Source organism: Pteropus alecto, unplaced genomic scaffold, assembly GCF_000325575.1.
Source record: "Pteropus alecto unplaced genomic scaffold, ASM32557v1 scaffold50, whole genome shotgun sequence".
NCBI lineage: Eukaryota > Metazoa > Chordata > Mammalia > Chiroptera > Pteropodidae > Pteropus > Pteropus alecto.
The window spans coordinates 4,155,483-4,167,898 of NW_006431918.1; the positions used below are offsets into that span (position 1 = coordinate 4,155,483).

A 12,416-nucleotide genomic window follows, 5' to 3' on the forward strand; every position below is an offset into this window, starting at 1 on the left:
ATAATTACGGCCCCTCCAAAACTGCGCTTGCTTGAGATATAACTTGGTTCCCTACGAGAAATAGAATATGATATGAGATGCGTGAGTGTTTTGAACAGCTAGGGGAAGTGATATTCAGAACTGTAAAAAGGAGAAAGCCACATAGAAAGTTCTCTGGATTTACACACTGTTCTTATGAGAGATGATCAGTTTTACTTAATTTACTGTACTTTTTAGGCTTTTTCTATAATTGATTATTGATGAAAATGACTTAATTTTTTTCAGTACTGCCTGTCGGGGCACCCAACCTTACCATGCAATGTGCTCAAATTCAAATCGACCACCATTATGTTGGACTGTGGACTGGACATGACTTCCACCCTCAATTTCCTTCCTTTGCCACTTGTTCAAAGGTATGTGCTGATGCATCTGAGACAACATGAGCTTTAGTTTGCTGAAAGATGGTACCTGTTAATATAGAGGTTACCAGTACCTTGTGTGTTGTCCTAAGTTTACTTTGTTCTCTTCAAAATGTTCTTCATCAAAATAATTTCCTTTGGCTGGGTTGATGGAAAGTGTTGTATTGATTTATTGATTGACTTCTTTATTATAACTCTGAGCTTCTGTAAAATATTCCTGCAACTGCTCAGTGCAAGTGAGGTCATATATCTTTCTTTCTAATTCATAAAAGAGCTGATAAATGGTCAGCTGATGAGCCTAAAAATTGAATTTCAAAATCATTTAACTGCCTTTGCAGGGGCTTGACATCATAGAGCCTGACGTTTCTTTTTGATAGGTATCTATGCATTATTTTTATACTAGTCAACTATAGATTTCATAGAATCGTGTATGAAGCCAAAGTCTATGTCGTAAAGCAGATAGATTACCCTAGGCCTACAATCAGTACTGTTTACTCTTCTAAGACCTCATCTAGGGAGTTTGATGTTATTTAGAAGCAGCAATTTTTAAAAGAAGTGGTAACATTTAGAAGCACATATGCTCCCAGTAGCAAAAAGTGATACCCCGTACAAGGGCAGATTTAAGAGCTTAAAAGCATAGCAAGCTAGGTGAGCCATCTAATGTATCTCATTCACTCCCGAAGACATCACTGGGTACAATGATTATTCATAATGATAACCCTGTGAACTGTCAAGAAAAAGTATAATTAAAAATCAACCATTGATTTTCTTTTTTTCTGAGGTAAGGGCTACAATAAGGTGATGAGGACAAGGTCAGAGATAATTTCAGCTTACATTTTATGCAAAGCTGATAAAATTGAGCTGTAATCACACTCAGCACTTAGAAATACATTTACCATCCACAGATATTATACAAAAGAGGAAATGCACACACACACACATACACGTGCGCACAACTGTAGGAATCACGTGTTTTTTGACAAAAATGACTGATGAGTTATTTCATATTAAAATAGCCTGAAATTATTGTCTGTTTTCCCACCAAAGATTAAAATGTTTATTCACTGGGTGTTTACTAAGAATCTGCTTTGTGCTGCACAGGGGGATACAGAAGTGAACAAAACAACTTTCCTTTACTCATGGAGCTTATAGTCTGTCAGGGAAGAAAGGATTATACAGTTGACAGTTTCATTATACAACTATACATTTTCATAATTACTAAGAAATGTAAAGTACATGTTACTGTGAGGGCTTCCCAAATGGGGCCAAATGCTCTGTGGGGTCATGACTTATCTAGGTGTTCAAAACCTAAATAGGGCAAACCATCCTACTACGTGTTTTCCTTTTCCTGTTGATTCTTGTCTTTATCTAATTCTTATATTCTCATGATCCGGGCTCAGCATTAGAATCCACTTCCACTCTGCCTTCCTCTTGTCACTGGTTTTCTCTCAGAGGGAGGTTACACTAGCGAGATGATTGGCAGCCCTTATAGTTCTTTTCCAGAAGTATATTACTTTCCTCAGTTCAGAAACTTTGGAGATATACTTAGTGAAAATAGTAACCCCGTTTCTTCCTTTCCCCTCATCCTGCTTTAGTTTTTCTGTGTAGTGCTTACCATTGCATTATATATGTATATATACTTGGCTTATGTATTATCTTTCTTTCCCACTAAAAGATAGGCTTCATAAGGGCAGGGATTTTATTTGTTCTCCACTATATCCTCTAAAACAGTTCCTGGCCTGTAGTAGCTGTGCAATAAATAGTTGTCATATGAATGAATCCCTTTATCTTCTCTGGATTCCAACCCTTCTCACCATCTCAGAGTCATCATGCTATTAATTATAGTCTTTCCTTTATCATGAACCATTCCATCTTAACTCAGTCCTTCCCATTTAATTATGTTCAGTCATTTCTAACTTAAAAAAATTATTTTTTGCCTTCTCTCAACTTGAGCATTGCTAATTCCTCTCCAGTTTGTGCTTTGCCCACACCACCCACCAGAACACCTCTCACTGAAGTCACAAATGACTTCCGTGTCATTAGCTATGATGCACAGGTGTCAGCCTTCATCGTACTTGGTCATTCAGCAACACTGTCCTCCATGAGAATGCATTCCTGGTTTTCCTTTTACTACTCTGACTCTTCTTCTGTCTTGTCTACTTCGGAGAGTCGTCTTTCTCTAACTGGCCATCACATGTCAGAATTCTCCAACATCCAGTGCTTGGCCATCAGCGTTTCCACCAAAGGAATTTAATAAAAGCTCAGGGCTTTGATAAACATCCAAACAATAACTTACAGATGTATCTCTTTAATTAATAATTCTCTTTTGAGTGCCAGATTCATATATCCAAAATGCCTTGGATGTGCCTTTGAAGGCACTTCAAAACTCAGTGTGCCCCAGACTGAATTCATGATTAGACTTGGTCCAGAAGAGGAGAGCAGACCCTCTCAGACCTATCTTACCACACAGTACCCTATCTTAGTAAATGATATCCTGTTAGAAAAGCCAGAAAAACTGGGATTTAGCTTAGAGATGTGCCTCTCCTCACTCCCCTATCCAGTCATTCATTAAGACTTGTCATTTTTACCTTCTAAGTAGCTCTAGAATTCAGTCACTTCTCTTCAGTGCTGCCATAATCATTACCCTCTTTTACAAGCATTACTGCTAAAGTCTCCTAATCAGTTTCTTCAGTTCTGGCAGCCCATGTAGTTCTTTTCCAGAAGTATCTTTCTTTGCTCAATTCAATTCAGTTCAGTTCAATTCAATTCAATTCAGTTTAATTGCTATCTGAATCCAGAGTCATCTTTTTGTGTAACTTTTTATTTTGAAATCACTTCAGATTTGCAGAAAAGTTGCAAGAATAGTACAGACAGCTCCCACTTATCCTTACCAACTGTTATCATTTTATCACATTTGTTTTGCCATTCTCTGTTTATATGTATGCATGTAATTTCTTCCTGAACCATTTGAAAGATGCAGACATGATGCTTCTTTACCACCTAAATACTTGAGTGCCTATTTTCTAGGAAGGACATTCTCTACAGAACCACCATACAGTAATCAAGGTCAGGAAACTTACATTGATACTATACTGGTATCTAAGATGTATACTTCACTCATATTTCCCAAGTTATACCAATTCATATTCCACTATAATGCCTTTTATAGCAAAAAGAAAAACAATAATACTGGTCCAGGGTCTAGTCCAGATCACATGCTGTATTTAGTTGTCATGCCTTTAGTCTCCTTTAATCTAGAAATGTTCTACAGTCTGTCTTTTATGACCTTGTCATTTTTAGGAGTACTGGCCAATTATTTTATGTAGCATCTTTCAATTTGGGTCTGTCTGAAGTTTCCTCGTGATTAGATTGGGATTATTTTTTGATAGAAATGCCAAATAAATGGTGGTATATATTATTGGTAGGCACATGATGTCAGTTTTCTTCAGAACCATCTATTAGAAATACAAATCTTGCCTCTCACCTGTTTGAAACCTTTGTGTTTTTTTTTATTGCTCTTAGGATAAATACCAAGTTCATCTTGATATATTTGGCTTTATGCCTGTCCTGTTAGTATCTTGCTCTTTGTTGCCTTTCAGTTTCGAAGAAATCTTATCTCCTGCCCTGGACAGTCACACAATTGTTCCTTCAGCTCAGAAGACTCTTCTCTCCCATCTCACACTCCTTTAGCCTACTTAGCAGGAGCTCATCTCTCAGATCACTTATGACTCTGGTTTCTATATAAGAAGGACACAGAGATGACATTCTAGTTGGATGAAGGGGAGGGAGTATATGGGACCTTGAAATTTCGTTTGAATAACCTATGTAAGATGTCCATCCAAAGGCCGGCAAGAGTGAGAGGAGGAAAATACTCCTTGTAGCTGCCCTTTTTCTCTGTTCTCTCCAAACTCTGCCCCTTGACCCAGTTTCCCCTTGACTCTACTACTGTCCAGATATCAACTCAGTTACCACAGACGCAGACACGCCTTTTTACGTTGCCTAGACCAGTCCCTCATCAGGGAACGTTGTGGTGCTTTGTACTACACCGCTTCATCATTTTAACAGCCTGTTCTCTATTTTTGTGATACTTCATATGTCTGTCTTCCCTGCCTCCTCAGGAGGACAGATATGTTTTGCTCATGGTCATATCACCAGCACCTAAATTCTTAATACATAAATAAAGATTCTTTAGTGAATGAGTGAAGATGAACACCTCATTCTCATACAACACTGCTCCAAACGATGAGGCCTTTCCCTCTTTCCTCTTTCTGGAAAGACCTCCTCCATCTTTACCTCATAACTCGTGTTCTCTGCTCTCTCTCACCACTCCACACTGTCAGAAGTGCCCTTTCTGTGTGAGCCCATGACACCTTCTGCTTACCTCATCACAGCTTTTATTTTATTCGATTGTAATTGGTGTTCACTATCTCCCTGTACTAGAGTGTAAACTCCTAAAACTCAGGGATTATTTTATTTACTGTCATATTGCTGCAGTTGGCATACTTTTCTGAGAGTAAGTTTTATAAATATTTTTAAATGAATTAATGTAGCCATGCCTCTTTCATTATTATTTTATGATTATGAAAGTAACACATTTCAAATTAGGAAATTGGAAAAATGAAAAGTATAAAGGGAAAATGAATTGCATATCATATTTAGTCTACCTTTCATTATTTTTCTGGGTGATAGATTACTTACAAATGTCATATTTTATTTATTTACTTCTTGGAATATTTTACTTATTTTTTTTAAAAAACAGGTCTTATAAATGTTTTTCTTCACTATAACATTTTTAATGGCATTTTTTCCTTAGAAACTATTGTTAAATAGTGGATGCAAAGATGTATTCATTTATAATCATAATTTTTTTTAATATCTTCACTGCTCGTAATTTTACAGTTGAATTTTGTAATCATTAAGAGCAAAGTATTAAGTCCCTTTTCTCTCTCATAGCTTAAAGTTTACTGACTTTATGATGTAGTCATTAACTCATTGGAACTTTGGTGACACAGTTTTGTGGCCCTTCATCTTTGGCACACAGCGAAATCCTGAGATTACCAGAAGTCAGTGATTTCTGAATCCAGACTTTTTAAATGTAACATACACATGAAATTAACTTCACCTTCTAGAAATTATTCATTTAGATATAGCGTCATCTTGTAAAACTTAGGAAGACTAACTTCATTTTCCAAAATTGTAAACTTAAGCCACAGGTGACAAGTAACTAAACCACTTATGAGCAGTGAATCCAGAATGTGGATTTGACTAAAATTCAGGTATTTTTATTTGCAGTGAATTCTGGCTGTTAAGCGGCTGAGTGTTCTTGCCCAAGCGCCTGACCTCTCTGAGTCTGTTTTCTCATCCATGTATGATGATCCCATTTGGCCTTCCCCTCAGGCTTAGCAAGGTGAAGTCGGAGGCAATGATTAGAAAGCTATAAAATGCTCCATTGTCTCATCTTTCTTTGTTCTTTATTGTTCTGCATAATGTTCTTGTAATTTTCCCAATTTAGTACTAAACTATTTGGCTTTTTAATGTTCCATTGCTACATAATTCTCAAGTTTGATACAACATAGTTACTTTTCATCTCTTTAATATTTTGGGTGATCATTGTTGCCAATAATTTCAAGTTGTTTTTATGTTTATGGAAACAGTACAGTCAACTTGAAATCACTGAGGATTATAATCTAGGATAATTTAATATTTTGTTTTGCAGTCCCAGGCTGTCCAATCTTCCTGGCTGGTCCCTAAAGGATGGAAATGTTTTCTTGGACAAGGTAATGATTAACTGACGCATAGCTACACCCAATGGAAAGCCCTCCCAATAGTAAGGTGACAGATTGGCTCATTTCCCCACCCCACATATTCTCCCTAAAAAATCCCAAGATCCATGTAGAGTCTTTAGTACTTGATGATTATTAAGAGCCTTTTCAGAGCCTTTTAGAGAATCTCTGTTTAGATTCAGGTCCAATTTTCTCATGTGAAAAAAAAAAAATCTAATAACTACTACTGCAAATCCATTTTATCACCACAAAAAGAAAACTATTATTTTTATAATTGTGATCAGAGTTTCAGAGGTGATACTTATTAGAGCATTCCACTGACTTTATGACTGGGAAGAGTAAACTTCATTTTTAATAACTTTTAAATCCTCAAGTATGTGAGTTTTAAACTGCTGTGTCACAGGTCAGGTCATACAGGGCATTGTAAAACATTTGGGTCTTATTTGCGTAATAAGAGGCCACGAAGGTTGCCGGAGGTCCGTGTCATCAGTGTCATCATCTGATAGGATTACTTTGGCCACTGTGTGAAGGATAGACTGAGGAGCTGGCGTTTAACTTCCCAGGCAGTGTGTTCTTGACTGCCTGGGAGGGAAACACGTTCTTCGGTAAATTTGAGTAGATGGCCTACCAGACTAAAATCTATGATCCTATTCCAGCCTTTCCTGGTAGCCTAGAATGGACAGTCTCATAGACTGTGAAACAAAGGACATAGTTCTAAGAATCTAGGATTTGGTTCTATTATGATTTTAATCACTGACTAACAAAGCCTAAAGTAAATGACTTAAATTCTTTTTTTCCCCAGGCTTTTAAATTTTTGACATTAGATTATCTTCACAGTAATCCTTCCTCAGATCTGTATTTAGGCAGTTTACTTGTAAATGAGAAACCAAAGGTACCAAAAATGTTAATGATGATGTAGTCAAATTGTATACTAAAAAAAAGATCAGATAAAAGTAGGTTAAAAACTATAAAGCATCCATGCTATTCTTAGTGTTCTAAATCATTCTTTCTCTCCCAAGTTTCACAGAAATACTAAATTTAAAGATCCTTAAAATGATACATCTGAATAAGGCATTTCCTTCTCGTAATAGATATAGTTAAATAAAGAGGTGCTCTTTTTACGAATTAATTCCTGTGAACTGCACCCCAACCTCAACCTCAAGATCAAGCCAAATGCATAATTTGAAACGAGATTTCCCTCACAATTCAACTGTAAAATTATGTGACATTCAGGAACCTGTGCACCTGATTTCAGCCTAACACTTCTGCTGGCTGTAAATCATTGTTCCCTGTGAAAGGTTCAGAAGCATCCCATTACCAGTGCATTGTGAGCACGATGACTTGCTTGTGTATGCGGGAGCATTTCATTAGAAGGGAGTGGTGAATAAAATACAGTGACATTGTAAGTGTGTGGAATGGCAAATATGTTTCTCCAGACGAGGAAGGATGACAGCCTCAGAGGAGGCTTTGTCATATGAAGTAGGAATCCCCAGATAGTAGCATTATGGAGAAGAAGATTACGAAGCTAGCCTAAGATCAGGCAGAGCTTTGAAATTTTCCATGATTTGTCTTTAATCATTTTTAACCTCATCCTAAGGAAGTTGGGAGTCTTCTCCCATTAAGCATAATTGCTCATTTGTGTTCAGTGGGCAGGTGCATTGTAATTAAGAACTGTTTTCAGTCTCTTTTTGGCTCACCCTTTCACTGGTTAAATGGTATTATGTAAAGAGAAGAACCAGAGTTTACAGTGGAAGGCAAGGGGAGGAAATATTCTAGCAAGGTTCTGATAAGAGACTTGTAAAATTCAAAAGGAAAATAACATATAGTTAATATCCTATTTTCAGATAAAGATTGAGAGTAAAATCATTCAGACCCACATATAAATATACATATATATGAATATATAGAAATATATGTTCAGTGACTTATGAAAACACGATGGAAGAAAAAATTCTAACAGTATTCTCTTTCTGGAAATAGCAAACTGTCAACCAAACTCTGTATTTTACCAGTTTTGTTTTAAAGTCGTAGATAGCTTTAACTTGATGGAACAAAAATTTCCCCATAGATTTCAGTTTAAAGTGTCAGTGAGAGAAGCCAGCAAATCTAGTGGCCTTCTGGAAGCATTGTAGCAGACCCTGTTGGTGGCCCACTCACATCTCTTCAGTGTGCCCTGTCGTGATTCCAGCTGCCAGTACCTACAGGGCTTTGCTGGAGAGTTCTTCCCAATGCTGCACAAAAATGCAGGGGTTGATATATAAATATCCCAGATTCCTTGTCCCTGGGCAAGGTAACTCCGCGGTGTATGTTTTCACACCAGAGTTTCTCCATAGGAACAAGGCCCACTTGCCCACAGTGGTATGTAGCTCAATAGCACGTCCATTATCAGCCTCCTTCCTTTCCCTTGATCACTTGCCCGTCTTCCTGCTGTTTTTCAGCACCTCCCGTATAAGCTTGCACTCACCCTTTTCTCAGGCTGTTTGTAAGGAAAAACAGGCAAATTAAAAGCGATAGGTCATGGGCAGAGTAGGGAATTGTACTATGTTCCCTTTCTTTGTAAGTATACTTTTTTCTTTCGAATGAATACATTTGGTTTATAATCCCAAATAAACTGTATGCTCTGCAAGGACAGAGGTTATGTTCGTGGAAGCGATAGTGGTAGTGCTGGCTTCATTCCTACCCTCTACTCTTCCTTTCTCTCCTTACTTGCCCCTCAGCCCTTGGTAGAAGGAGAAAGAGACTCTGAGGCTGGGACACTAACCAGATTGCATAACAAAACCACTGGAAGTGCTTGTTGTAAATACAGGTTCCATGGCCTCAACCCCAGAGTTTCTGATCCCTTAGGTCATATAGGGCCCAGGAATCTTGACTTCCATCAGTGTTCCCAGGTGTTGGATTCTGACGTTGCTGGTATGGTCTTTATGACTATTATGTGAGAAACATTGGATCATGAGTTATGGCAGCAGCATGTGTCTGCACATGGCTTCCCCAAAGAGGCATCAAGAAATATGCATTCGAGTCCTGAGTGAGCCACAAACCAGCCTTTTTTTAATCCTAAATAAGACACCTAATATCCTTGAGCCTAAACAGGGAACGGTTGGCCCACATAACCTTCTAAAGCTTCCCTCCAGCTAGCTCTAACACTCTGATTCCTCACGGAAAGTTTGATTTGGGAATGAAATTTCTTTGATTCTGTGTCTATTGGATATCTCTTCCTAGAATTTTTCCCTTTATTTCTTTTAGGAGCTGAAGGAGTGCTCGGGTCATGTATTTGTGGATTCTGTGCCTGAATTCTGTTTACCAGAGGTAAATTAAAGTGAATCTTACTGTAGAAACAAAGCATATCTTATCTTTCAAAATTAAGTCAAGAAATAATTTTAAGGGCCTTAGCTTCCTATTTTCAGCTTGAAATAAATCTGTTAATTCCAGGTACTTTGTTATACAGCTAAAATATGATCATTTAGGAGCTCTTTATATTTTATGTTTGTCATCGTCTTTTCCTATTCCTAGTTCTTTCCATAATCCCCACTGACACTTGTACTACGGCATAATTTTGAGCAAGGTAAAGAAATAACTCGGGCCTTTCAGTTTGTAATTATAATGCCTGCATCTTAGATTAGACATACTTTTCCTAGTCTTGCTTAGAGTGGGTAATTGGAATTTGCTGTTATTCGGCCAGTGCAGTAAACTGTAAAAATTCTTCCTTACTTAAATATTCAATATTGCTTGAAATTCACAGATTCCGAACTGAATATGGACATCTATCATTAACCTATTATTATTAGTGAGATTTGTAAGAGTCTGGGGCCAGTTTCATCCTCTTAAAGGAAATAAGATCAGTTTCCATTAGTCTTAAAGGAAAGCAATCTCAACTGACAGACCTGATCCCCACAGTGGCCTAGGTGGAGTTCTTTGCAGACACATGAATTAAGGAAGCCAGGAGCTAGTCCAGGGTTCCTGAGAAAATCAGTGAGAAGCTACCATCCTGTTATTTCCATGCGACCAATGGCTTACAACACCTGTAGAAAATACTTGCACAGTTCAGTGCGAAAGAGAAAAGAAATTTAGAGTGCATTTTCTCATTTTTGTCCTCTCTTCCTCCCTCTCTTTCCATTTCTACACCTTCTTTGATACTTATAGGTAAACTTTTTTTTCTCTTTAAAGTTTGTGTATGTGCCTTTTGGGGGTACCAGAGTGAAAGAAAGGAAAAACAAAGAAGGATGTGGTAATTGAAGGTGACGAAAAGGGAGTAAAGTTTGAGCTAGAATTGTAGGAGTGAGGGTGAAGGTAGACAGTTATGGAGAACACTGAGCTCTCCTTCCCTGCGATTAAAATCTTTCTGTCATCTTCATTTGTCATTTAGGAATTGGCGGGGCAGTTCCCCATCTGTTCCGAGAGTGCTTATCCCAGGTGCTGCATTTATTTTCAGTTTGCTATATACGGCACTGACTGCTGCAGCCTTCGGTTTATGGACAGCAGTGCAGGATTTATGAATTGGTGATCCGATGACTTTCTGACTTATTCCATATACAGCTAAACTTTGAAATTAGACAGTTACCATTTCACAGTTCACTTTTTGGTGAACTAAAGGATTTTATTGATATATTTAGGTTTAGAGCCATATGAGTTTTTTCAACTTGTGTCATAACAATTGTTTATGACAAGTTAGTAATAGTCACTATTTTAAGGTAAAACCAGGGCATTATATAATCCAGAGAAAATAGGAGCATCGTAGAATCAGGAGAGAGAGGTAGTTACTGCAGTTCAGTCCTCACTGACTTGCGGGTGAACGAGGCAGACCTGATCCCAGTTCTCATGGAATTTGTAATCTAGTGCAACTGCCTTAAATATCTTTATGTCCCCCAATGTCTCTGCACTATAGACTGTATACAAGGTCTAGGACAGCACAGTAAGTAACCAATAAATTATAGTAGTTTTTACCCAATTCATTGTATGTAGAACCCAAGTGTCTGTCTACAATCAGTTTAAAACGAAAATAATCTTAATTGGATTTCACTAGGTGAAAGTATGTAAGTAAATACATAAGTGTGAGTATATTTATGTGGTTTGGATGTTAAATTTATTTCTCAGACTGAATATATAGATGTGTCTGTATATATATATTTTTTTTTTCAAGCTGTCCTCACCAAACTTCTCATCATGTTAGACTCTGCGAGCTGGTTCTTACATAGTAAACAAAAATTTCAAATGTCCTTACCCAGTTTCTGTACATGAGAAGGCAGCTGGGGAAGCTTTCGAGCTTTGCTGTTGCTTCAGCTATCCGTCCCGTGTTTTCCTCTGGATCTGTCACTCTGCTTCTCCGTCCTAATTTCCTTATTTGTTTAAAAGTGCTTCTTGAGAGGTTGTGGGGAATCGGACCAGCGGAATGTTACATGACCCCTCCATGGTGAGGATTGCCTTGGAAGTGCAGCACACAACATGGAGTTAAGGGGATATAATTGGCTATTATTGTCATTGAGCATTTTATTCCCACGGATGCCGTTGTCCTAGCAGTGAGTAGCTTCTGACCTCGAATCTACATGCTGTGCTCAGGAGCTGATTGTGACTTGGCGGCTTTATTAAATTAACTTATTTCATATGTAAACTCATTCAGCCAGAAAACACCATAACCAGAATGGCATGCTGTCTCTGTCATTTGTAAAGATGGCACAGACATCTTTGTTACTTCTTCTCTGTGGGAGACGTATTAACTCAACTACCCATTCTCCTAACTGCAACACTTCCTCAACTTAGCTCACGCTGTCCTTAGTGCACTGTGCAGTTTCCCAGAGGTGACTTCCGTGAGGGGGAACTCAGTGGTTGAGATGATGTCTCTGAACCATAGTGTCTCACTTTCCCTCACAGAGGGGTGCTGCTTATAATGGTGCATTTCTCCAGCAGCAGTGCCCCAGGCCTGGTATGTGCTGGCTGCCACACTGGGAGGTGGGACAGAGACGAGTCTACAGGATTCTCCACCTCAGACATTTAATAGTTGAGGGACAGATATTACAATATTTTACAGATATTACAAATAATATTTGAAGGACATTTAATTGTTTGCGATGCCATTGTGCAGAATAACTGCCGTAAGAGGGATATGCGTGAAGTGCCGTGGTCATTCTGATGAAAAAGTGGTTTCTTCCGGGCACACCAGGAAGGCTCAGTGGAAGAAGTGAACTGAGCTTTAAAAGTTGTAGGACTTAAATTTATGAGTAGAACCTTCCCTTCTACTATA

General features: G+C 38.1%; 1 protein-coding gene across 4 annotated transcripts in view; it reads left to right on the forward strand.

Moving 5' to 3' along the window:
- INTS9 (integrator complex subunit 9) overlaps nucleotides 1–12,416 on the forward strand; it is an 82,222-nt gene that overhangs the window by 26,321 nt on the left and 43,485 nt on the right. For all 4 annotated transcript variants that reach the window (XM_015585124.2, XM_015585125.2, XM_006906238.3 and 1 more), the window contains 3 exons: nucleotides 265–392; nucleotides 6,115–6,175; nucleotides 9,425–9,487. In XM_015585124.2, the coding sequence (XP_015440610.1) occupies nucleotides 265–392; nucleotides 6,115–6,175; nucleotides 9,425–9,487 (252 nt within the window). The remainder of the gene's footprint in view (nucleotides 1–264; nucleotides 393–6,114; nucleotides 6,176–9,424; nucleotides 9,488–12,416) is intronic.